The sequence below is a fragment of the Opisthocomus hoazin genome, chromosome 1, assembly GCF_030867145.1.
Source record: "Opisthocomus hoazin isolate bOpiHoa1 chromosome 1, bOpiHoa1.hap1, whole genome shotgun sequence".
Classification (NCBI taxonomy): domain Eukaryota; kingdom Metazoa; phylum Chordata; class Aves; order Opisthocomiformes; family Opisthocomidae; genus Opisthocomus; species Opisthocomus hoazin.
In genome coordinates, this window is record NC_134414.1 from 6,393,989 (window position 1) to 6,419,709 (window position 25,721).

The window sequence follows — 25,721 nt, forward strand, 5'->3', positions numbered from 1 at the left end:
GCTCTTCAAACCCAAACCGTTCTGTGATTCTATGATAGTAATGAAGTTATTGGAGTGAGATTTGTCTGGTGTTCACATCTTACCTCTGCCATACATTGCCTGGGTTGTAGCAGATCATCTAGAGATGGTTTTAAAAAGGAGCACTTCATGGGACTTAGAAAAAGCCCAAGTACCTTACTCCCTCTGAAACCACTTTTGGAACAAGCTCTAATGCGTCACGGGACAAATCACCTGACATCCCATAAATTTCATTTTAGTGCCCTGGTCCCAGTCTGCAATGGGTGCAATGCTCCTCCCGTCCTCTGGCTTAGAGCAAGGCCTGTGGGCTTGTAGACTCATGAGATATAAAACTGAGAGGGGCAAGGAGATGATCCAGTACAATCTTCTTCATAACATAGCCCAGTTATTCCTAACTGGAGCCAGTAATATAGGATTGGCCAGAGTATCTGTCTAGGGGATATATATATCAATCTATGTAGGATATATATACATGTATACACACCTTCCCTTGGATCTTGATGGAGTTGTTTTTAGATTGTAGATGCAGTCTTTGTAGCTGCTGGAGCAATACAACCAAGGGATTTAACCTGCATCTGAGCTAAGGGCTAATGGCTGTGGGTCAGCTACAGGGCTGGCCTAGCCTGCATGGCTGAGAAGTTTGCTGCGTCCTGAGCCCAGCACAAAACAGGACGTGCCACACATGAATCTCCTCCAAAATTCATGCATTCATTGTAAAACACGTCAGCTTGAAGTCAACCACCACATCTGCGTGTATACCTTGCTCTGTCAATGGCAGAGGTTGAGCAGTCCATGAAAGAGCAGGTCTATGGTGACCACACCGACATTTGCTGGTCTGCTCAGCCCATGCTAGTTGGGGTTCCTTGAGCATGGATGGGCAAGATTTGAGATCTGGTCTTGGCACAGTGCTGTGCAGATGTCCTGGTGTGCTCAGGACCAGCAAGGAGACTGGAGTACAGCTCAGCACTGTGCAGGACAGCTCTGCTCCAAGGAGCAGAGTCTGGAGAGCAGGTTCATGTGCTAAATCACCTTCAATTGCAAATATAGACTTCATTTCTAATTTGTTCTTGTTGTGTGTGAGGCCCGATGTGTAGACCCTAGCAAGACTGGGAGTTCACCTCTGGATAAAAGAAGGAGTTCATCTATGGATAAAGCAGAGATGAAAACAGATTACAAAAACCTTTTGGCCAACCTGCAAATGCAGCGTTTTGCCTAGATCAGCTCAGCCTGCTAGGTCTGGATTACGCTGAAATTACACCTGACCACTTTGCAAAAGGATACTTTATTTGATTAATTATTGTGGCTGTTGAAAAATACTCAGTCACCGGTAGAGTCTGACGCACAAAGGGAAATTGCCCTCCTCGGGAGGCTGTGCTGAGCGCTCTGCGGCGAGCTGGGATCGGATGCCGCCGCGGTCCATTGTTCTGCTCTAGCTATGTGAAAGCACAGGGAGGGAGAAAAGGTCAGGTCTTTTGTTCAGCTTCTCTACCTGCCAGGCTTTTTGGAGGGATTGAATGCAGGGCAAATCTATTGAACTTCCTGCTGGAGGCTTGAAAAATTGATACCTGTTTCCTGACTACTCTCAGATGAACAGAGGCCACTTATTGACTCTCTGACTTTCCAGAGGAGGGAGTTTTCTGTGGTTTCTTGCTTTAATGTAGCCTTTTCGACCGAGACTCATTCAGATGAAGTGTCTGTCTTGGCCACACTGCTACCAAGACACTTCAGATGGTGGTTTGAGGGCCAAACCAGTCCCACAGAGTCAGCTACGTGGTCTTTTGACACATTACCAGTTGCTCAGGGAGCACCCGGATGGGAGAGGGGAGGGGACATCCAAATGAAGCCAGTCATCTCAGGCTTCCTTGGTAGTCAACAGGGAGAATTAATGCTGACTTCTCTAACCGAGTGAGTGAATCGGTTCTCAGGAGCACCGGTTTGTCCCCATAGTCATTGAGGAGATCTCAGCTGACTTCATCAAATGTTGTGTCTGCATCTGAAAATCTCAGTCCCATTTTGGGTGTCAGATGGGACCTGGAGCACAAAAAAAAGACTGAGAACCACAAAGTCACCTAAATGGCAACACTGTCACTGGTGAGAGGACAATGTGTGCCAATGTGGCGCAGAAGGCCGTGCAGAGATATGTAATAATGAACTCCCATTCTAGGATTTGGATGCTTCTGTGTTACTCTGTGGTCCCCAGGCTTATGCAGATAAACACAGTGATACAGATATTAGCTCCCAGCTCTCCTGTGATCTGTGCATGTGGCTAGGACGAGGCAAGGACATGCTCAGGCATTGCTTTGCACCATTCCTAGGTAGTAAGTGCATCACAGGATGGGCTCTTTGCTTTGTGGAAGCTTTAGCTGGTGTCTTGAGCTCTGTTCAAAATCACATCCTGATGTCTGCAGTGTTTTGGGGCTAGTTTTGTTTCCTTTAATACTATGAGACACGTCCTGTGAAGACATGGTTTCAACTCAGGGTGTTGCACTCTTGGACATTTATAGCTAAACACACATGTGGTGTCAGCCTCACCGGGGAATTGTCTATCTTGTCCTAATCTGAAATACGAAGGCTTTTGGGTAGCTCTGTTAGGAGACTGGTACTGGCATGCAGAGGACTAATCAAGCTCTGAGATCCTGCAGCTGGAGTTGAGTCTCCATGGTCCTTTCGTTGACCGGTGCGATGCTTAGCAAAGGAGAACAGGATGGCACAGCCTGGAGCTGTCATCTCAGGCTGTGATTAATGCCTGCAGCTCCTGGTGGAGGAAGGCACAGAGGATCACATTCCTTTCACTTACTGTCTTTTAAAACTCTTCACACCCGGTCTCCAGAGAGATCACCACCTCGGCATTTCGTGGTACCTCGATCCTCAGCTTGTGGAAATTCACACGTTTACACTGATGTCAGTTGTATCTCAATCATTTCATACTGCTGGGAGTCTGGCCAGTGAGTTTTTTTAGATGGGTCAAAAGAAACAACAGCGTTTACATTTTTACCTGATCCATAGTCAACATGACCAATGAGGAGTGCTCAGGACGTGGTTTAAGTGCTCAGTTTTCAGGGAGAAGCCAGATTTTTCATAAGCTTTCAGTTCTACCTGAGGTCTGTTGAAAATCACGCCCTGATTTTGCATAATGAGGTATTTGGCTGGAAACTCAACCTGCTGCTCAAACCCTGACATCTCTCTGTCAGTCATGTTGAGTAGATTGCACCCTATTTATTGCTGGTTTCAGTTACAAGCATCATTTCCCTGGTTTTCAGTTGCACTTGCAGAATGACAGAGTGCAGTGTGCATTAGCACTGCACTTTCTTCCTTGATCTACCTGCATGAAAAAAGCCCTCACGTACAGAAATGCAAAGCATCTGCCTATCCAACGCATCAAGGCTACTCCCGCCCTGGGCTGTTTTACTACAGTAAGCCACCTTGGTGCCTGGAGTCTTTTCTCCCCGTAGTTATTTTGCTAATTGATTAGCAGGTTCTTCTGTGTAGGAAAGGTTGTTTTTACTTGGAGTAGCTGGAATTTCCTGGGTTTGGAGATCCCAGATCTGCAGGATGACTGGAACATCCCTTTTTGTAAAAAACAAACAAATAAACCAACAAACAGACTCCCAGTCTTCCCTGGGAACAGCATCCGCCCACCAGAAGGAGAAGCCCGACGGGAGTACCCTCAAATCTAATTAGTAACTAATCCTGTGGCTCTCATCACCGTCAGGCTGAATGCTGCAGGAAGAGCCAGAGAAAAATCTCCACGTTCCCTAAAACAGCCCTTGCAGGCTGATGTTTTGTTGCACGGGGTTGCATCCATGACTAGACACCGAGGAAGCTTTCTGAGGATCCAGGGATTCACAATGGATCTTTACCCCCCACTATCACCTACACCTTTACGCATCAGCTTGCAGCTCTGCTTGAATGCCTCTTTTTTTCCCTCAGTTGCCCAGGCAGCTGACGGGGAGGTAATTCTTTACACCAAAAAGCACCTCTTGTTCAAAGCAGCTATTCCTCCATCTCCTGATACCACCTTTCACTGGAAATCTGGTGGCCAGTCAAGGTCTGATCCAAAGGCTGTAGGAAAGACTTTTCTTGACTTTCAGCAACTTGGATCAGAGTTTTTCCAGGAAAACACGCTCTGTGCTGTTCACCTCCCAAGGCAGGCTGTGTCACGGATGCGCCGGTCACGTGAGAAATGGTAATTCTGGTGTTTTCTGCAGCTTATTGCTACTGTGACCTGCCTTGCTGAGGTGACAGCTTCCTCGCGTTCCTCTCATCACCTGTCAGCATGACCTCAAGCTGATCAGTCTGCGCGGAGGCGGCAATTAACACACAGACAAGGGAACTTTCTCAGCACAGCAGCAGGCAGCGTGCTGGCCAGGTAGTGCTTGCTGTGTCCCCATATCCCCATCACAAGAGTCTCATACTTGCAAAAACTCAGGGAGTGCTGTCCTGTGTGTAAAATATCAGCAAATACTCTGGGTGAATTCCTGTTGCCATTGTACTCAGGGCAATACTGTTGCTTTTAAAGGGAATGCATCTTTTCTCAACATCAAAAGACAAGATGGGTAACAAAACCAGAAGACTGGATTTTACTCTCCACGTAGTCTGCACTGGAGGAGTTAGAAATGATGATTTCTTCTTGCAGGGATAAAGAGATTTGTGCCACAGGAAGGGAAGGTGTGAGTGAATTGCCATTACCATGAACATTTCAGTCCAAAGCTCAGATGGGACAAATGGGGGAGATGCTCATGTTTTAAGCAATACCCCAGTATCTAAAGCACTCATCTAGTGGGACTCAAAGTCTGGGGTCTCCTCCACCAAGGTGAGGGTTTAACTCCAGGTACCTACCTCTCAGAAAGTCGTGGACAGCCAACCTTCACATAGACTTTGAGGGCAGACCTGAGCAGATGGGAGAACTCACCTTTTGTGCAGAAAAGGAAGCAAAATGGGAGGCTGCAGCCCAAGGAGGCAGGGATGTCCCAGGCAGCACTGGATGGTAGGAGATCAGATGTATCTAAGGGTTATCCAAGATGAGCTCAGAAACCATGGCAAAAGTGGTCTGAAGTTCTTACCGTGAGAGCCTGAGTATTCAGTTCATTGAAAAGCAGCGGACCGATAGGTGTAGGGTGTAAGTATCTTCAGGGGGAGCAGACACCAGACACTGAAGCTCTAACAAACCAGTAGACACAGGTCATACCGTGAAAAGGGCCCAGCCTGATATCAAAGCAAGGGCACATGCCTCTTGCAAAGAGTTTCCCAGACATGTGGTATCAACCTGGCCTCCCTCCATTCCACGTCCTGGTCACCACTCCAAGCCAAGCGGTGCACAAGACCCTGGCATGAGGGAAGAGGAGGTGCAGCAGTGGGGAAAATCCCTGCCATGTGGGCCCATTTGTGGGGTCATTTGTGGTTGGTAAGATGTGACTGGCCTCAGGTGGAAAGCTAAAGGCCAATGCAGATGAGGAGAAGATACTTACTTCATTTTAAACACTAAGCATGATTTGACCTTTGGAGCTAATTACCTAGAGAAGCAGCGGGTTGTTTCTGTTGAGAACTTGCTTGTTGATCAAGGTAGCAGACAAGACACTTGTTAGCCAAGAAGAAGATGAATGGCTGCCGTGTTCACACTAATATATTCTGACCCCAAAGCCCTGGTTCTGATTCAGAGCTCTAGGAAGAATGTAAAAATGCAAACTGTCGTAGTTTCCCAAGCATGCTGACTTCCAGCAGGACAAAGGGTAGAAGGAGTGGCATGTAGTGACATTGCCTCCTTCGTCTCTGCTTGCTGTCCTGCACATTCAATGCTTAAAGATCCCGAAGGTGGGTTTGTCAGTTTAACTTCATTCAAGAGCCATTGTTTTCTTTCCTCATTAGAATCCTGTTTTTGATAAGGACAAAGGCCGCTTGTCTTCAAGGGTGTGGGTCTGACCTTTTTATTCACCTTTTCTCAGAGGAACAGTAAAATACATTGCAAAATCTTTAGTTCTTCTCAGAACCTTTGCTGGAGGGTGGGAGGTGAAAGAAGCAGTGTGCAGAGGGTGTCGGTGTGTAAATCTCATTGCTCAGCTAAGGTGATACGTTATGTGTCACCAGTCAAGTGAAGCAGACATAAGGCAGTGAACGAACAGCCACCTCTCTTGCTTTTTCACACTATTAAGTGCCCAGGGCATTCTCCAAAAGACAGGCTTTACAGGAAGCTGGGTGCAGTGGGGGACAGGCTGTCATTGAATGTGAATGCACGCACCCCGTAAATTAATTATTCATTTTATTCGCTGCATTTGCAGACAGGAAAATCACGTGGGACACGGAACTTCAGGAGAAAGAAACAGAATTTGCATTTACAATTAAATACCTGAATTTCTCCTAACCAGTGCTTAATGAGCATGTGCCCTGGAGGATTAGCACTGCAGAGCGATCCCCCAGGCAGTATGGCCGGTCATGTGGTTGGACTCCGGTCCTGAAGTGCCAACAAGGAGCACAGAAATGCCATTTAAATAGATTAGAGTAGCAACTCCCTTCTTTGTAATTGCAGGGTAATGGCTTTGTCCGGGCTCCTCCAGCTTTCTCCCTCCAGAGTCGAACTCTGCTGGGTTCTTCCTTCATTTGAGGTGTCTTCAGAAGCAGCAACAAAGCCCTAGGGGAGGTCCAGTTCTGGGCTCACCAGTTCAAAGGAGCTACTGGAGAGAGCCCAGCAGAGGGCTACGAGGATGCTGAGGGGACTGGAGCATCTGTCCTATGAGGAAAGGCTGAGGGAGCTGGGCTTGTTTAGCCTGGAGAAGAGAATTCTGAGAGGGGACCTTAGAAATGGTTATAAATATCTGAAGAGTGGGTGTCAGGAGGACAGGGCCAGACTCTTTTCAGTGGTGCCCAGCGACAGGACAAGGGGCAATGGGCACAAACTGAAGTAGAGGAAGTTCCATCTGAACATGAGGAAGAACTTCTTCCCTCTGAGGGTGACGGAGCCTGGAACAGTTCCTTCAGCCCTGGAACTGAAGTAGAGGAAGTTCCATCTGAACATGAGGAAGAACTTCTTCCCTCTGAGGGTGATGGAGCCCTGGAACAGGCTGCCCAGGGAGGCTGTGGATTCTCCCTCTCTGGAGATATTCAAGACCCACCTGGACGCGGTCCTGTGCAGCCTGCTCTAGGTGACCTTGCTTCGGCAGGGGGGTTGGACTAGATGACTCACAGAGGTCCCTTCCAACTCTGACCATTCTGTGATTCTGTGATGCTGTCACGACGGTGGAGACCTTGCATTGCAGCGCTCCTTGACTTCTGTTGTCCACTGCTTGCAAGCAACTGGCATGTATAGTTCCACATCACACATCTCTTTGCATCCACAAGTGGTTTAAAGGATGTTTTAGTTCCTTCAGCCTTACCCCACTGCCTCCCTCAGAGGCTCTGTTCAGATGATGCTCAGCTAGTGATTCCCAGAAAGCTGCAAAATGACAACCAATTTTACAAAAAATTCACTTTCTGGAGGAGAGCCTTTGTGTTCTTGTGTTACGTGCAAGTGACTTGGGAGAGGTGTTGGGTACATTTTTTTAGCTCGGCTCTTTTGCCGTAGCACAAGCAGCTGTAGAGATTCACATAGGAGATGAAGGTGGGAATGAAGACGTCTACGCTCACCTGTCAGCAAGTACTGGAAGGTCCAGATGGCCGGTTCATTCCACCGGGGCTCCCGTGAATTAGCGGGCAGCTGATCTCCCTGGTGCCCAGTCCTCCTTACTGATCTGTGTGGGAAGAATGGAGGGCAGACTACTGCTCCCCCTGCCCTTCCATTTTGAGGTTTTCCCTGATGAGAAAGCGGTGGAGAAATCTGACTGCTCCTTGTGTACAACCCCCCTTGCAACATCATCACAAGGGACTTACAAAGCATTGAACAAGAGCAAGCCTGGTGGCTTGGGCTGAAGGTTAGTCCTTCAGAAAATTTAAAAAACCCACAAAAGGCTCTGGGTACCAAAGTCCTGTTTAAAAGCAGACTGTGCTGAGTATGTAAATACTCTTCCAAACCTGGCACAACACCTATTGAGCATCAGCACAGGACGGGCTGAGCAGGATGCCCATGTGCAGGGCAGTTATAATGTTGGGAGCCGGGCCAACCATGTGGCAGTGCTTTGCTTCAGCAGCAGAAGGATGAATGGCTGAAGAAGCAGTTCTGAGACCTGAACCTGATGCTCGGGCCCAGTCTGTAGGAAAAGGTCCCTCATGCAGGGCTTTTACAACGTGGACATCCAGTGGGACAAGCTCACCTAGGCCATTTGACTGATTAGCACACAAAATAATAATGACTGGAATACTTAGGAGCTCCCCAGTTGGGTGAGATCAATGGTTTTCAGAGAGGGAAACTGAGACAAGGAACGATAAGATGACTTGTCCATTGCAGTTGTCCTTCAATCAAGGAACTCAGACTGCTACCCAGCCCCGTGTTCATCACTGCTTCTCCAATCATCGTGTTACAGACCTGGGAAGAACCTCTGGAAAACCTCACTCAGTGCCTGCTCTGAGCCAAGACAAGATTTCACTGAGTATTCCCGGTGGAGCAGACTCGTCAACATCCCTAGGCTGCCTCAGGGGTCACTACTTGGCAGGGTTGGAAAGTTATTTTCAAGCCATATGAATTAAGGAGAAGAGGAATAATTTAACGTGCTACAGAGAAGATTCAAACTGAGAATTAGGAAAATTGCCTCACAGCCTTTCAGATATTAAAGTGGGCGCATGATTTTCCACCAGTAAGCTATCTGCTAGAAGAAGCGAAAGTAATTCATTAAATATGGTCTGTGGCCAAAATTTGCCTAGTGAGTATTTCCTAATGAACAGTGATGCCTTGGCTGCTCTGAGGACACCAGTTCATTTTCCAGGCAATGCAGAGGGGTCATGTAGATGGTTTCAATAGCTGGACGTTTTCATTAAGGTGGTGAAGGCAAGGTGGTGAAGGCACTTAGATGGCAAACTCCTACAACTTTCAGTGGGGTAGTTATCCACCTTCAAATATGTGGTCGGGAAAAAGGTAGAGGTGGTGCAGGCAGTGTGGTGAGGAAAAGGGCAATAACTCGAAAAGCTGTTGAGCCTTTGCAGTCCCTGCAGGAGCTATTAGAGATAAATCATATAATCATAGCATCACAGAATCATAGAATGGTTTGGGTTGGAAAGGACCTTGAAGATCATCTGGTTCCAACCCCCCTGCCAGGAGCAGGGACATCTTCCACTAGACCAGGTTCCTCAGAGCTCCATCCAACCTGGCCTTGAACACTGCCAGGGAAGTCACTGTGAAGGGGGAGGGGAAATGTCTTGCATCCTGCAAGATCATCTTTAATCAGCCTTCACATCCACAGTGTCTCATGGGTGTTGTATCTCTCAGAGTGCCTTTTTGCTTGCTTTTTCAGGCATGAGAATTTTTACCTTACTGGAAAATGTTCTACATCATTAATATAACAATTACTTTACAATTGTCGTATAGCAAAGACGACTTGGAGATTAAAAGCTGCAGAATTTCAATTCTTTGAGACCATTTTTCACTCATACACCCCCAAACCCATTTAATACTGGGAGCACCACACATCAGCAAGCACAAACCCAGGGGCACCACAGGACTTTCCCACACAAAATACATCTGTAAATCACATAAAGGCACAATTTGACCAACAGACAGGAGCGGAGTGTGGAGATACTCAGTCCAACCCAGGTATTAGTTGCAGGCTGCGATGGAGGGCTTGGTATTTTCTTTCTTCTCCTGAAAGCACTTTTGATAGAAAGATGATAATCCATCCAGTCTTGTGGGCTGTAAGGATGGAACTCTCCTTCTCCATGTGTTTTAACTTGTACCATGGGATCTGACGACACATGTAATAAATCAGCATCAGTCTGTTTGCTAGGTTAATCCTTGGATAACTTTCTAGGACTCCATTTACAAAATATTACTTGTGTAAGTAACCTCCAGTCCTGGTCTCATTCACCACAGTGCAGGCATTAATCTGGATGTATTAAAGGATTGTCTCTCACTGTCTGGAATTAATATTACGAAAGCATTGGGAATCTAAGTGCTCCTGGCCCTCTTCCACACCTAGGGGCTGCATCTGTCCCTTTAGGGTTGGGACAGTCCGTGAGCTGGAGTTCTCTGAGTCAGGGTGCCCATTCATTAACTGCTGATTTCTTTTGGTTTAGGTCCTTTCCTGGTGATTGCTGATGTGTTTATACAGGAACCATGGTCATTCTACGACAGGTATGTGAACCATTTCTCTCTTTAGCATTTCTAATTTTACTCCATCCCCCCAAGGACTAATAAAAGTCTTATTTTTGGGGCGAAGGGTCAAGTCAGGCTATTTTTACCCTATTCTATTTCCCTAAATGGACTGTTACAAGATGCAGAGATACTCATTAGCCTTAATCCTTGATTGGCTTAGAGGAAATCATTGCTCTGTGTGTGTAGTCCAGATTAACCTCGTGCAGTGTTCCACTTCTATTTTCTCATCTGGGATGGCCCAGAAGCTGCACGTGAATCCTGGATATGCAGAAGAATAAAACAGCTTATTGCCGGCCTTGTAGAATGATCCAGTCAAGAACTGATTTTCAACTTCCAGTAACAGTGCTGCTTTGGTTGTGTAAAAATGGAGTCCTTTTGCACGTTTAAAAAGAAATTGAATTGAAGAATTAAGTTGTGTGGCAGGTCTCATGTAGATTCTGGAATAATTCAGGGCTTCAAATTGTAGTGGTTTCCCTGTGTCTAGGTGTCACGTGTCTGTCACTCTCAGCTTCTGGGTTGTCTCATTGCCATGTCTCACCTGGGGAGGACTGATGGTACTGCCACACATTCTTTGTTGGGGCTGCAGACTGAGACTCAAATATGTCAACACAGTCAAGTGTTGAGGCAACAGAGCAAATCTACCCAACAGTTTTGATTCAGCTCTGTGCCTGTCTTGGCAAATATGCTTTTGGCTGCAACAGGGCAGAAAGCTCTGGAACTTTGAAGCCGCATGCAGGAACTCAGGGGGTACCAGTTTATACCAGTGACAAGAAGAGCTGAGGGTAGATTTGGGGGTGGAAGGAATGCTGAAGAACTCACAGAGCAACTGAAATGCTCCTTGCAGTGTTGCCCTGACCTATCGAGAGCTATGGGCCAACAAAACCAGGCTGCACTTCGGTAGGGGAGATAAGGAGGTTGACCTTCCTTCCAAAAGGCTCAGAGGTGTTGGCCCCGTGTCGCGAGCTTTGGTTGATGCATTTTGCAATGCCAAGGAAAACAAGTGTGAAAATTAAAACAAAGGAAGTTCATGTGCTAATTTGAAAGCTCAGAATAACAGTTGTGGCTCTAAGAAATACCCTATAAAAACTCTGTCGAGGATGGTACCACTCCAGGCTGCCTGTAAAGTCTTTTCCGGAGGTTACCCCTGTGCAGTTCAGCTACTAGTTCAGAGTCTTCTGTATTGGTCTGAATTCACTCTTTGCAAATCTTTAATCAAATAGACTATCTTCCTAGTTATCTAAAAACAAGGTGTCTCGTCTAGGCTGGGGAAGCAAGGTGCTTTTGAAGCTATTTCCTTCCCACCTGTCTTACGGTAGGATGGATCTCCTTTCTGGAGATGTTTCTCTGCTTTATACACCTAAGGCCCAAGGAAGACTAGCTTAGACACTTGACACTTGGATGACCCAACTGTGAATGGAGAGCTGTGGCACAGGGACATCATTCTTATCTTCTGTCACCTCTGCTATCATGAAAGTAACTTATGGCAAATGGGACAAGTAGACGGGTCCAATAACATCATCAAGGCACTTTATGCCATCCATCTAGATGCTATTTAGCCAGTCCAAGGATGTAGTCTGGGATTTGGGTCCTTGTTAAAACCTCAGCATATGGTTGGTCTGGTGTGAAAACAGGGTGGAATTCTTGGGCTTTTATCTCTCGTGTCTGTAGTGTTACAGCAGTAAAGCTGGAGCAGAGCAGGAGTGATGCTGCCCTTAAGTTGGCAGATGAGGTGTTATTTCTAGGATGTTACAATGGAAGGGAAAACATAGCGGTATTTCTGTACTGAAAGCTGGATGCTGGAGAATAAACCTGGAGCCATTTGTGATTGATGTATCACCTGAATGTTCAAAGCCCATCACCTCCAGGCAGGTATTACAAGAACCCGTAACAGCGAAGCCTTAGAATTTGGTGTGCATATTGAGTCTCCTATAGCCTTTTTTAGAGAAGATACTAGGTTGTTTTCCATGCAAACATCTTGCAGTTCATAAGGACTGGGTGTTGAAAGCGTGTAATCTCCAAGTGGAGTCCCAGAAGTTCTCAACCATATTTGACACATTACGTCAAGATTAAAGCTTGTTCTTATTAAACAAGAAAAACCCTGGCCCCCTAAAACAACCTGCAGTTTTCAAAAAACTCTTCTGTTTCTTGCTGTTCTTGATAGTTTTGAGACTAACTCTTCCTGTGAGTTCAGTTGTTGAGCAGGTGATGACAAATATCAGGGAAACAAGCTTGTGTAGAACTTGTTTCTTACTGCAAGCATCTTTCTGCAGCATGGGTAAGCTGAGCAACATCCCCTCCATAATGAAATGAGGGAGGTTGCCCAGTTCTTAACAGATGCAGAATCTTTCCGAGGCCACTTTATATCAGTTTACCCCATCTAAAGGTCCAGTCTGAGTCACACCTGAACCACGTTGCTCTCTGTGGTCCAAAGAGCTGCTGTTTATAGTGGTGCTTAATTCCCAGTAGCAGCAATATATGTATTTTGCCTCCTTCAGTTTTGCTGAAAGATTTTAGAAATACATCTATGCAGTTCCTGATAGGTATGACTTTCCAGGGAGCTTCCCCTCTGTCTTTTCTTCTTTTTTTTTTTTTTTTTTCATTCTTGAATGTGCACAACGTGCTTATGGTCCTCCACTCCCACCCCTTTTCACCTGAAAACTTTCTCAAACAAGGTCAAGTAAAAGAGCAAACCACCGCTCAGGCTAGATCAGTGCAGAGCTTTTGGCCCCTACAGCTTGGCTTTCCTGTCTTTACCCAGCTTTAAATCTAGGAATTTTGGAGAAGAGCCCATAGGATTGCACCCCTTCCACTCTCCCATCAAAACAGTTTCCACTAGAATCTCCCTCAGAGGTTGGCTCCGGGCAGCTGAGTGTGAAGGGCAGCACACGGCTCCGAGCAACGAGGAGAAAATGCACAGAGCTGCTGCCCTGTGTCTTCCACCCAGTAATTCAGAAGAAAAGCCAATATTGTTCCCTAGCAGGGACCTGCAGGGAGCCAAACTTTTCAGCTTTAGTCACGAGAAAATTACTCATGGCAAGTCCATTTCCATGCACAAAGAACGGGAAGAAGAAAAAGGAGGGCTTCTTAAATTCCTGCCTTGGCAGCCTGACAAGTTTGTTTGGCTCCGCAGCACAGCGACAGCTCATTCCTGCATGTTCTGTCTTTTATTTAAAATAGAGATGTTGTTAGAGCCGGAGCAGAGACCAGGAGGGAGTGGTGGCCCCGGCCACAAATGGCCACACAGCCTCGCGAGGGGCACATCGCTGCTCCAGGGAGAGGGCTTTGCTGAAGCCACCGCTGTCCTGGTGGCAAATAACACATGTTTGCTGCTTGCCACATGGCTGTTTTTTGCCAACTGCATCTTCTCCCTCATGTAGGCAATCCTCACATTATGTGATCTTAAAGCCAGGGTTTCCCAATGCTGCAAATTTCCGGCTGCTGGGCCAGACCAACAGAAATCAAAAGCACTTATCTGCTAGGGAATAAAGCATGCTCATAAAATTTAAGTATTTCATGTAGTACTGAGTTCAGCATCCCACAGAGCTCATCCACTAAACTAGACTTGGCAGAAGATTGTATCTATATTGCTGTGGTCTCCATGTCCAGACCGCATTAGGTGTGTTGCTGCTGTTGTGGGCTTCCCCCAGTCTTATTGGCCCCTCAGCCTGCTCCTGGGGTTACAGGGACATGTATAGGGAGGTTCTCAGCCAGAAATTAAGGACCTGAGGGACCAAGCACTGTGGACGCCTCATGCTATAAAGCCATTTTTAGTTCAACAGCAAAGCAAGGAATAGAATAGTTTGGATTGGAAGGGACGTTTAAAGGTCATCTTGTCCAATCCACCTGCAATGAGCAGGGACATCTTCAACTAAACCAGGTTGCTCAGAGCCCCGTCCAGCCTGGCCTTGAATGTTTCCAGGGATGGGGCATTGACCACCTCTCTAGGCAACCAGTTCCACTGCCACTAGATCAGGTTGCTCAGAGCCTCATCCCGTTGAATGTTTCCAGGGACGGGGCATGAACCACCTCTCTGGGCAAACAGTTTCAGTGTTTCACCACCTCATTGTAAAAAATGTCATCCTTATATCCAGCCTAAATCTCCCCTCTTTTAGTTTAAAACCATTACCCCTTGTCCTCTCATCAAGGAAGGTGTCTCCAACCAGTCTGAAGCTTTGCAGGAGTCACAGCTTGGTCAGAGACTTCGGCTCTGCTCTCCTGGCTGGGCAGTGCTCCTGAAGGGGTGACTCTAGGGTGCAATGCCAGACCCTTACAGTTTCTCTGCAGCCATCCGTTCTGCAATGCCTGTGCCAGCTCTGGCGTTTCTTTGACCATAAAACCCTCAATACAACTTCAGCTTTAAAGCCCACAAAAAGAGTCTTACATGAACGAGACTGTCCTTGATACATTCATGTCTATGTTTTCCGAGGCTATTTGTGGCTTCCTGTTTTTGTGCCAGGACTGGCTTTTAGGTAAAATTGCCCTTTCGCCTGCTTGTCGTTCCTCAGGTGTTTGTACAGAGAGCTATCACTTCCCTTCCCAGCCCTGGAACTGATCAAAATCCTACAAACCCCTTTCTATTTTCCCGTAGTACAACAAGCTCTGCAGCACTCTTGTGATGGTGGCAGCCCTTTCTGCACCTGCACCAGCTTAATTTCTTCTTGCTAAGACCAGAGTTGCACATTGCGCTGCAGGTGAAAGGGATTTGTGCAGTTCATTAATGAACAGGAATAGATTTTGTGACTGCTGGTGTTTACAGAGACTTGCTTTGATGCTCCAGGAGATGTTTTCCCTTGGTGGGAGTAAGAATATCAGAGACCAGATTTTGAAATCTTTCAGCCCCTTCACTGACATCTTCCAGCTGGGCTCTGTGAGCGCCGGATTTACCTGAGGCTGACATACACTATTTGGGGTGTTATTGGATAATATGCATTCAGCTTTGCTAAGTGATGCATTGTGCTATGTATTTTGTTAGCAAGGAGGAGGGGGCGGGGGAGAAAACCAGCGTTATTGTAGGTCTTCTCAGGGCTGATCTGTAATCATGTTATTATAAAAAGCAAAGCGTAAGCCCTCTGTTTGGATTCTCTTTCTCATAAACACTGAATAATTTAAGTCTTCTCCCATCTACGCCTTGTATCTGTCTGATCTATGAGTCTGAGGCTTCCCTGGATAGCTGTAACGCAGCAATGAAAAGTCCAGCACAAGCCAACCAAAGGGCACATTTGCATATAGATTGAAACATGAATTGTTGGGAGCCATTCATTAGTTGCAGTGCTCAAGACATTTGGCATTTTAACAGCTCTCTGCATCAAATCCTTTCCATCAAATTTATGGGACAATTAAAGTGCTGGGGTAGCTGTGTGCAGAAAATGAAGCTGCAGGCTAGGGAGATGTTCTTGCAGCGCTATGGCTGCAGAATATAAATTGTGTGGTGTCAAATAAAGGTAGAGCGAGCAATCTCAGCTCTGGAGTGGAGATACCCTGCCTCTTAGAGACCCTGTCTGAAACTCGCTCATTCCTGCTTTTTGATACATTAGACAAGTCCCCAGGATCCATCTTCCCCAAAGTGTATGCACTGAAACCTTAATGTATTTCATCTCACAATAGAGAAGGCTTGGAGTCAGAGTTGTTTTATGCACGGGTCAGTTTAGTTTTTCTTATTTAAGAGGCAGTAGCAAAATACCCAGCCAATGGGTTGCATGCATTTGAAGGTATAGGAAACTTCAAAGGACTCAATAACAAAATTTACCTCTAATTGATCTTGGAACCTTAGGTTTCCCCAGGGAAAATCTACATCCTCGGTGACAGGTCTTGCACAGCAGCTCACATATCATCTTGTCTTGCTTAATGGTAACATCTCCACGTCTGTCAGAGCCCTTAAAGATGTCATTTAACTTGCTGAGACCTGACATCTGGAGCAAGAAGAGAGAAATTCATCCCCTCAAAATGCCTCTTTCTCTTAAGCCCTCCAACTCATCACGTCCTCAAGTTGTGCCAGGGGAGGTTTAGACTGGGTATTAGGAAAAATGTCTTCCGCAAAAGAGTTGTCAGGCATTGGAACAGGCTGCCCAGGGAACTGGCTGAGTCACCATCCCTGCAGGTATTTAAAAGCTGTGCAGACATGGCACTTAGGGACAAGGTTTAGTGGTGGACTTGGCAGTGTTAGGTTAATGGTTGGACTCGAAAATCTTAAGGCTCCTCTGTATCCTAAATGATTCCGTGATTCTATGACTCTGCAACCTGACTCTGAAGAAGTCTCACTGTTTGTATATGCTTTCCGTAAAGAAAAAGACTGCAAAGAACCTTGAACCTCACACGGCCATTGTGCAGCAGCTGGTGGAGGTAAGGGCTGCTGGCCCATCTTGCAACCCCTTTGCAAGAGTGAGGTTTGGAGAAGGAGATCAGAAACTCTTCATTCCCACCCACCCCCATCCCACCCCACATCTTATCCAGCTGCTAGGGATCAACACGAGGGCTGATTTCCCTTGGTCCTCACTCCAGCCATTGAGCCTCTGATTACTGTTCATAATAGGAGGAAGCACCTTCATCCCAGCTGTGCAAACAGAGCAGAACAAAGGATCTCCCATCCCATCCCATCCCATCCCATCCCATCCCATCCCATCCCATCCCATCCCATCCCATCCCATCCCATCCCATCCCATCCTCATCCTCACACACCATTCTCCTTCCGTCTACCCTCCACTCCTTCCCAGATGCGTGATACAAATGTTGGCTGGGCCACGTTGTCCATAATTTCACCAAAATCATATGACTTACAAGTACTTTTAAAAACTTTGAGCATAATTTATTTCTTCTTAGTTGTTGCTGTTATTTTTCTCAGATCAGTTCTCAGGTGAGGTATAGGGAGTGACAGCTGGAGGGATTTGGGTAAAAGGTAGACATTTAAGCCAACATGGCTGTTGTAAGAAATGTTTGTGCTATGACATCCTTAATGGAGTGTGGGACCATGATTTTCATCTGCTCCTTGTACGAATGGCCGTGCAGCGAGTAGGCAGCTCTCCCTGTTCAAGGCAACCTTCCTCTTCATCAAATTCCTCTTCACAGAATCACAGAATCACAGAATGGTAGGGGTTGGAAGGGACCTCTGTGGGTCATCTAGTCCAACCCCCCTGCCAAAGCAGGGTCACCTACAGCAGGCTGCACAGGACCTTGTCCAGGCGGGTCTTGAATATCTCCAGAGAAGGAGACTCCACAACATCCCTGGGCAGCCTGGGCCAGTGCTCCATCACCCTCAGAGGGAAGAAGTTCTTCCTCATGTTCAGACAGAACTTCCTGTGCTTCAGTTTGTGCCCATTGCCCCTTGTCCTGTCGCTGGGTACTACTGAAAAAAGTTTGGCCCCATCCCCCTGACATCCACCCTTGAGATATTTGTAAGCATATATTAGGTCCTCTCTCAGCCTTCTCTTCTTCAGGTTGAACAAGCCCAGCTCCCTCAGCCTTTCCTCATAGGAGAGATGCTCCAGTCCCCTCATCATCCTCGTAGCCCTCCGCTGGACTCTCTCCAGTAGCTCTTCATCTTTCTTGAACTGGGGAGCCCAGAACTGGACAGAGTACTCTTGCAAGATTGGAAAACATTGAACAGCAAGGCATTAAGAAGGAAGAGGAATTTCATGAATTTGGGGTCACAGGCACATCTGTGGGATGACACTGACATACACAAGTGAAAGATTTGGCCCTTATGGTGTTTAAATTCATTTCTTTTCCAAGCCACAGCATCATTTGCAGGCACAGTGTAGAGTTGACAGCTGTTTTGCTAAAGAAACCCTTAGCTCTGGCTTTCTGCAATCAGGTTCAGGAAGCTGCGTGCAGCTCCCAGGGCCCAGGGGAAGGAAAGCAATAACAGACCTTTTCAATAGCACGAATTGAAAAATGGCATTTCTCTCTCAGGAGAAAGTGAAGCTGGAAGTACAAAGAATATCTGCTGAGATATCATTGTCTGGTCAAAAAATAAAATAATTTTGTTGGAATTAAAAGCTGCCCTTGAAGACAAAATTCCAATGAGAATTTCGGAACAATATGCTCCATGTCAGTCTTTAGCCAAACTCAAGTGTTTTCCTGAAAAGCTTTTTTTATATGCCTTTTCCTGTTGCATTTTCGGTTTTGATGAAACGGCATTCTCTAAGAAAAGTTTCCAGTAAGAATTTTGGAGGAGTAAATCTATTTTTAGATGTTTTATAAGTGTAACTAAAACAGAAGGAAGATTGGATGTCTTCTAGAATACACGTAAGAAGACTGTTCTGAAAAAAAAATAAATCTGTTTAAGAGCATAGAAAAGACAATGCTGTGAGTGAAATAGCCCGAGACACGCTGCTAAGCTGGCTGGCACTTTATATACCTCTGCTGAGGCTTTCAGCAGTGGGGAAAGGAGATGAGTAAGCAAGGACTGGGACTTAGGAATTTGTATGCTGATGCTTTTTGCATTTCCATTTTACCACTCCTGGGTGCGTTTACAGATACAGCTCTAGTGGTCAGCAGCACTGACCGGCTCGTCCAGGAGTTGTGCATCAGACTGTTGCAATGTAAGGGAATTGCCTTTTCCCTGTTGACCACATCTATCTCTCTAACATGAGAAGGTGATACGGCGGATCGGTCCTCCTCTCCTTCCCAAATCACCCTTGCTGCGATCTGCACAAGGGAGGTGGCACTGGCGGAGGAATGCAGCTGCTTTCTTGCACTGGGGAAATGACAATCTTAAAATTTTACAAGGATTTCATCTTCCATCAGGCAATTTTGTGAAATGCAAAAACTTCACTGGCTATAAATTAAGAGGACTTCTGTTGCTGAAGAGAAATTACGATCAAATTCTGAACAGAGCTAGTGTGCTGAAGCTGGGAACGTACATAAAATTACCATACTTGTTCAGATCCAGGTCCATCTCATCTGATATTCTGTAGCCAGACTGACTGTTGGTGAACACCAAGGGTCGAGTAATCATGCAGTGTAATTTCCTCACAATATTTTCCTGTCCGTCAGCTAATTTCCCGGCCTCCACCTATGAACTTTCACCTCAGGGATTTCCCAAGCCTGATGTGATTTATTTGATTAGTAGTTTCTAACACATCTCCCTTCCAAGCACTTGTCCAGCTTCCTTACTTCTCCAGGTGTCCTATCCACTTCCACTGCTTTTTCTGAACCTAGTCCCTACAGAGTTTGTTTGGTGGTCCCTTATTTTTTTGACTGGAAGATTATTTTAAAGAAGTATCGCTACAGACTTGTCCACTCTGCCCTAGGTATCCACATGAGACTCTGATGAAGACAGGATGCTACCCTAGATGGTCCTTTGGTGTGCCTTAACCTCACAGGCCCATTTTTACGTCCTGCCTGAGGCAATCCCACTCACATCCTGATAGTATTTCTCTGTCCCAACTCTTCTACCCAGAAGCAGATGCCCTCTATTCTTTCCCCAGGGTCACTTTAGCAGAACCCAGGAGAAAAAGAGGTCAGCCTATTTTGAACGCTGAAGAAAGAGCCAAATGGTCTTTGTTTTTAAGATTGGGAAAAACGTCTGGCTGGGACAGAACCTTGCCAGGGATTTGCACACCACAACTCGGAAGCCTTTGGTGAAGCCAGTGTGAATGCAATTTATGTGCATCTCCTACCACCCAGCCAGATGTTTTATTGCCAGCACCATCGCCGGCAAATGACTCTTAAGGTCACACACTGCATTTTCATGATCTGCAAATCACTTTGTAAAGGCATTTTACTGCCCCTTAACCCCATAAAATGGCTAGATGTGGTGCAAGGCAGACAGGCAGCCCTTTCCCATTATGTAGATGCTTGAAGTTGAACAGCATTTGCACTCAGCAAAATGCAATGGAGTCATTGACCATATTTCCATGCTGATTCTCTGTCAGCCCATTTCACAGAATCACATTTCTTACAGAAACATCGGCATAACTAATATATCTGTGTGATAATACTCTTGCAGTCTCAAAATCAGGGCTATGTGACAATTAATGAGTTTCTCAAACAAATGTAAAATTGATGAGCATCCTTCACATGAATTAATTACCCTTTACATGATTTGGGTTTTAATATGAGCACCAGCCAGCTGCCTGTTGCTAGACCAGGATCTCTGCCGTGCTGGGCACCTTGAAATCGCACAACAAAATTGAAAGTTTGGTTCCAGGAGTAACATTTAACAAACTCCATTTGTAATGTAATCCTTTTCATCATAAAGCAAATAAAATGTGAGACAAAACCCCTGTGGAGGTCACATCCCTCTATGCACACTGCACAGTATACGCAGAATGGACTGTCCATGTAATAAAATACCCATGAGGAAAATAAGAAGTCCCAAGAGCACAGGAATTAGTTGGTGTCCCAAAAGCGTGGAGAGCTTATTGCTTTTATGGTTTTATTCTTCTAGCTGCTAGAGTTCAGGACAAGGTCCGTATGAAAGTCTAATCCCACTGGCGATCTTACTAGCCACTATACCTTGATAATTTCACGTACGAAATAGGTCCAACATGCTTTTTCAAGCTGTGGCTATTGCGGTGTTTGCACTGGATGGTGACTATTTGGTGGGACTTAGATTTTGAAGTAGGTTTCTGGGTTTGTGTGTGCAAAAGGGCCTGATGTTCAGGGTCTGGCTCCTGATCACACTGTGAAAACCAAGTCTCTTCAATACAAAAACGACCTATGAACGATTAGCTCTAAAACTGCCCCAAGCCCACAGTTCAAAAGCATCTACAGTGCACATCTGTACATGTCCTGATCCAGCAAGGCAATCGTCTTGGGTATGTCAACTACAACTGTGATTTGAATAGAGATGATTGTCCCTGTCTCTATTATCTTGTGCCAACCTAAAAACTCCAGTCTTTCTCTTATTGCAGATTCTAGGGTAGAGTTTGTCTAGCTGGACTTGTTGACTGGTTCCTTCAGACCCTTAATTAACCTGTTGTTCCTCTGGGGTCCCTACCTTCTTGCAGAACCTTCTGGAATTTCACATTTTCCACAGCCCAGCTGTGACGGTGTGAAATTTGGGATAAAAATGCACACTCTGTCATTCCCCGTTCTGCTTAGGGTGCTATTAGCATGAAAGTTTAATTAAAATGCGTGGAGAAATCGTCAGAAACAAACCTCCTGATGCACTTGGTAATTCCGGGGAGTTACAGCAGATGGGGCTGGTATTGTGCTGCTGGGAGCCCATGGTGCCGCTCTGCAGCTGGTCCACCTCCTTCCTCGCAGGGACCCCCCACCAGCAATTTGGGAAGTTTTCCAAACATGGCAAGCAAAGGGGTTTCAAGAATCCAAGTAAGTGGCTGCAATTACCAACCGTCTCTGGGTTTCCATTTCAAGGGTGGTCTTGCATGGATCCAACCCTGGCGTCTTCAAACCCGTGAACCAAGCAATGAAATATGGATGATTTTCCTGGATTTTACCAAATACTAGTAGGATTCTTTCTATTATGTTTCCTGATGACAAAAAATTCCAAGTGCTTCATGTCCTTAAGGTTTTCTTGACATCTGGGAGTATCTTTTCTCCTTTTGGAAGGATACTACTTGTATTGCGGCATCTCTGTATCCTTGTGGCTGGCACTTCAGGAACAAAAACCAGTATCAAGGCATCATAAACTGCATCACAAGCATTGCCAACATGATTTTTTTGTTTCCCATTGTGCTTTCTCCTGCCATCCATTCCTCGCAGGAACTGGCTTTTCAAACACACCCCTGGAGTAGTCCGCTTCCCCCTTAAGCAGTCATATCACAGACACCCTCAAGACACTATTGACTGAGCTGCAAACTAACCTTCCTCCAGACCCCCTCACCCTCCTCAGTAACCAAGACAACCCTCAGTGGATAAGCAAAGGCAGTGTGGAAAAAGGGCAGTGCTGCTCAGATGTGGCATGGCAGTGAAGGAAAAGCAGCATTACTCCCCTTTCATTCATTATTTCTGAAGATGAGACATGATATTTTAAATGATAGGGCTTGTCTAGACACATCAGTGCCACATTGGCTAATTGCAGACCCTTTGTACAGATACATTTCTGCTGGGAAAACTGTATTTACATGACTATAGATTACTCTCCTATGGGAAAAGAATACATTTTTTATAGTATTAAGCACTCCTTTCCACTCTGTCTACATTTCTGTTTATGCAGGAATAGCTGTGCAGATTACAACAGTAACACAGGTATTTGGCATGCAGGAACTAATTGTGGACTAGGTCTCAGTGCGGTTGTGAAAAGGCAGGGAGAAGGGAAGGAGGAACGTGAAGTAAAGGAAAGAAGGAGAAAGGACCTTCTCAGGGCGCGAAAGATGAAGCTGCCTCTGCCAGCTGAAACTCTGAAAGAGGATTTGACAGGTTGCATGTGAAAAGTAAGAGAGATCTTTATCACAGATGGTAGAAAAATCCTGTTTTGTTTCCCTAGGAATAAAATCAGGTAAAATAATTGAATTCTTGCAGTTGTTTTTTGGCTTGTTTGAACAGCTTTTCTGAGCCGGGATGAAAAACATCCCTTACGATTTACATTTCTGTGTATGATATTTTTATTTATTTATTTATTTTTCCCCTTCATCTGTACTGTACATTGGAATTCAAACTGTGTTGGTTTTGTAAATCATTGTGATCTTGAAAAGGCTGTATGCTTCAGAGGCAGAAAAATGTTGGGTGGAAATACCTGATTACCTCCGTCTGTTGCATAGTTCTGTAGCCCTCATGCTCATCAGCTGGGATTCTTCTTTCATGAATGAAATCAAACAGCTCTCTGCCTTCACCCGGGGAATAAAGCTCATCTGTGAGCAAGGCAGAGCCTCCATCAGTGCTGCTCGGTGATGCCACAGCAGATACCTGCACAGCCAGCAGCTCTGCTCCCCTGGCCGTACTGCCAGCTGCACATTCCTATTCTTTCACTGGGGCTTTGCTGATTGCTTGACGAGCCAGTTCAGGGGCCAAGCCAGCAAAAAACTTTGCAAAAACAGGTGAAAATGTTGCTGCTTAATTCCCTGAGTCGGTTCACCGTGGGATCAAATCAAAGAAAGGGAAGAGAGCAGGCAGCTTAGCTGTGCTGTCTGGCCATAGGGACCTGCTGGAATCAGCATCCATCCCAAGCTGTGCTCACAGCATTAGATGGCATTCCCTTAGTCCCGTCTTCCTAAAGCTTGACACAAAGAACAACAGACATGTAAAGGAAAATGTCTCAAATCTTTGCTTCTGGGTGGCTAAGGGAGAGGGTTTTCCATCATGCCTCCTATTGCAAACTAGGGAGCTCTTAGCCGCACCCTCAGTTGTCTGGGGGCAGGCGTGACTGTTGTTGGCAGATTTAGAGTGGATCTGAGAGCTCCCAATGTATCCTAAAGCACTCCCTCTCTGATTCCTCCTGGTTTTATTTTTCACTTCTCCAGTTTTCCAGATTTGTACGTCTTACGATTGCTCTGCCGTCTTCCTTTGGATTTCTTCCATCTGCATGTAGGACAGGACTCAGCCATGGAGCTAAAAGGCTCAGTCTGCATTTCCTGTTCCACTTCTGTGTCTTAGCAGATTTTTCAGTCACATCCCAAGCAGTGGTCATCAGCTTTTTGTGTGAGACCTGATACGCAGTGCTCTGGCACGGTGTTTGGGTGGGTGACACCCAGGGCCAGCCTAATCTGCTTGAAGCGTTAACGGATTGCCGGATTCACCACTTCGCCTGCGACGGTAATGCCGTAGGAGTCACAGATTAAATCTTCTATCTCCGTGTTTGTCTGCAAGCTTAAAACCCACTCCTGAGCCAAGAGGTCCCAAACAGTCAACAACAAGCTCCTTGCCAAAAGCCAGGGACGAGGTCAGACCTTACTCGGAGCTGAGCCTCATTGCACTGCACTGGGCTGCACCCCCAGAAACCTGATTCAATCCATCATTTTTCCTCCCGGAGTCTTTGACTGTCCCTCAGCATCAAATGGGAAATTACTGGGATGGATGCCACGACTGTGAGTTGTTTTCTCCCTCCAGTCAGTATTGAAGTTACAGGATGAGCGAGCGGTGCATTGATTATTGAATTATTTAACAATTCCTCTTGCATCTCTGCCTTTGCTTCAGAAAGCTTTTGTGTGTAGCATGTTACCTTGGCTGACAGCTGATGCCTGATGTGCGACAAGAAATTAGGGAGAGAATCTTATTTATTTATGGAACAAGAAAATTATTAGGATTACTGACTACCAGCATGTGTATATCTTGCACTAGTCTGTAATTAGGTAGAAATTCAAGCTTTTTCTTCCTTTCCCACCTTTTCTTGATGCCGGTGGCAACCACGCAGCTAAAGATGAGTGCAAAGAATAGAGATGAGCAGTTCTAATTCTCCCCTGGGTCGCACAGCTGTGGATCCAGGAGAAGCTCCATTAAACTGAGCAGGGTACACCCATGTAATCGAGAGCTGAATTGAATCAGACAGGTGATATCTAGAGGCGATGAGACGTTGTTTTAGTAGAGCACAGGCTTTATACTGCCCAAAGGATTCAGGTAGATATTGGAAGTCCGCACTGACATAATATGCTGCGATGCACCAATACATTTAGATTTCAGTCTGCTCTCCGAATGACATTGAAATCTGGAGCCGGGGAATTGCCTATGTTTGCACATGTGTCTGTGTGCCCTAAGGATTTTCTGCTTCAAAGGCAAGCAGTAACGAAGTAAAGGACTTGGCTTGGACCTAGCTCTCTGGAGACCTGGGTATGTGATTGTGCATGTTTCAAGAAAAAATATAAGGTGCATAAACAGGTTATTCTACATCAATTGTCCAGGGTACAGATCACATTTGGCCGACGTGGTGCATCGACAGCCATTCTGCAGGCTATCAGCTTTCCTATTTTAGAAAAGTAAGTTCAGTGCTGCAGGAAGAAATTTGCGGAGCACTGCTGACCTGAGTCCACAGATGGCCTCTGAGAAGCAGTGATTTTCCATATCCTTCAGCATTTACCTGAATATCAGCCCTTAGTGTCCTCCACGCTGGGGGTAGGAGCCACCTTAGCTAGCCTTGGACACCTGTGCTGTAGATTTCTACCTCCAAAATGTCCTCTTCACAGACCCGTTTATGTCAGTATCATCTGACTTAGTTTAATTACCTCCTTTATGCAGAGGTGACCGTAGGAGTGCCTTTTTCTTGCCCAGGAAAGTAGAATAGAATAGAATAGAATAGAATAGAATAGAATAGAATAGAATAGAATAGAATAGAATAGAATGGAGTATTTCAGTTGGAGAGGACCTGCAATGATCATCCAGCAAAGAACTGGACGTCTTGCTTAGAGGTGGACACATGCACTGGGTCACACTTGACCTGTTTCACTGAAGAGATCAGCTTTTCAGCGCTATCTGCAAAATAACTGGTTCAAGAACACTTCCTTAGCCCTGGCAGTGTCTGATGCATTTTCTTTGTCTCAGAAAAATAGGCTGGGGCAAAGAAACTCAAGTTTTCATTAAATTAGGTGGTTCACCTGCTGTGAGGGTGGTTCCTGCTGGTAGCCTTTCCCTTTTTTCT

At 45.9% G+C, this 25,721-nt stretch overlaps 1 protein-coding gene across 6 annotated transcripts in view; it reads left to right on the forward strand.

The window, feature by feature from the left end:
• The window catches only part of MYO7A (myosin VIIA), a 117,643-nt gene that overhangs the window by 10,042 nt on the left and 81,880 nt on the right, over window positions 1-25,721 (forward strand). For all 6 annotated transcript variants that reach the window (XM_075415844.1, XM_075415869.1, XM_075415862.1 and 3 more), the window contains exon 2: window positions 10,171-10,228. In XM_075415844.1, coding sequence (XP_075271959.1) covers window positions 10,211-10,228 — 18 coding nt within the window. In that variant the 5' untranslated portion in view covers window positions 10,171-10,210. The remainder of the gene's footprint in view (window positions 1-10,170; window positions 10,229-25,721) is intronic.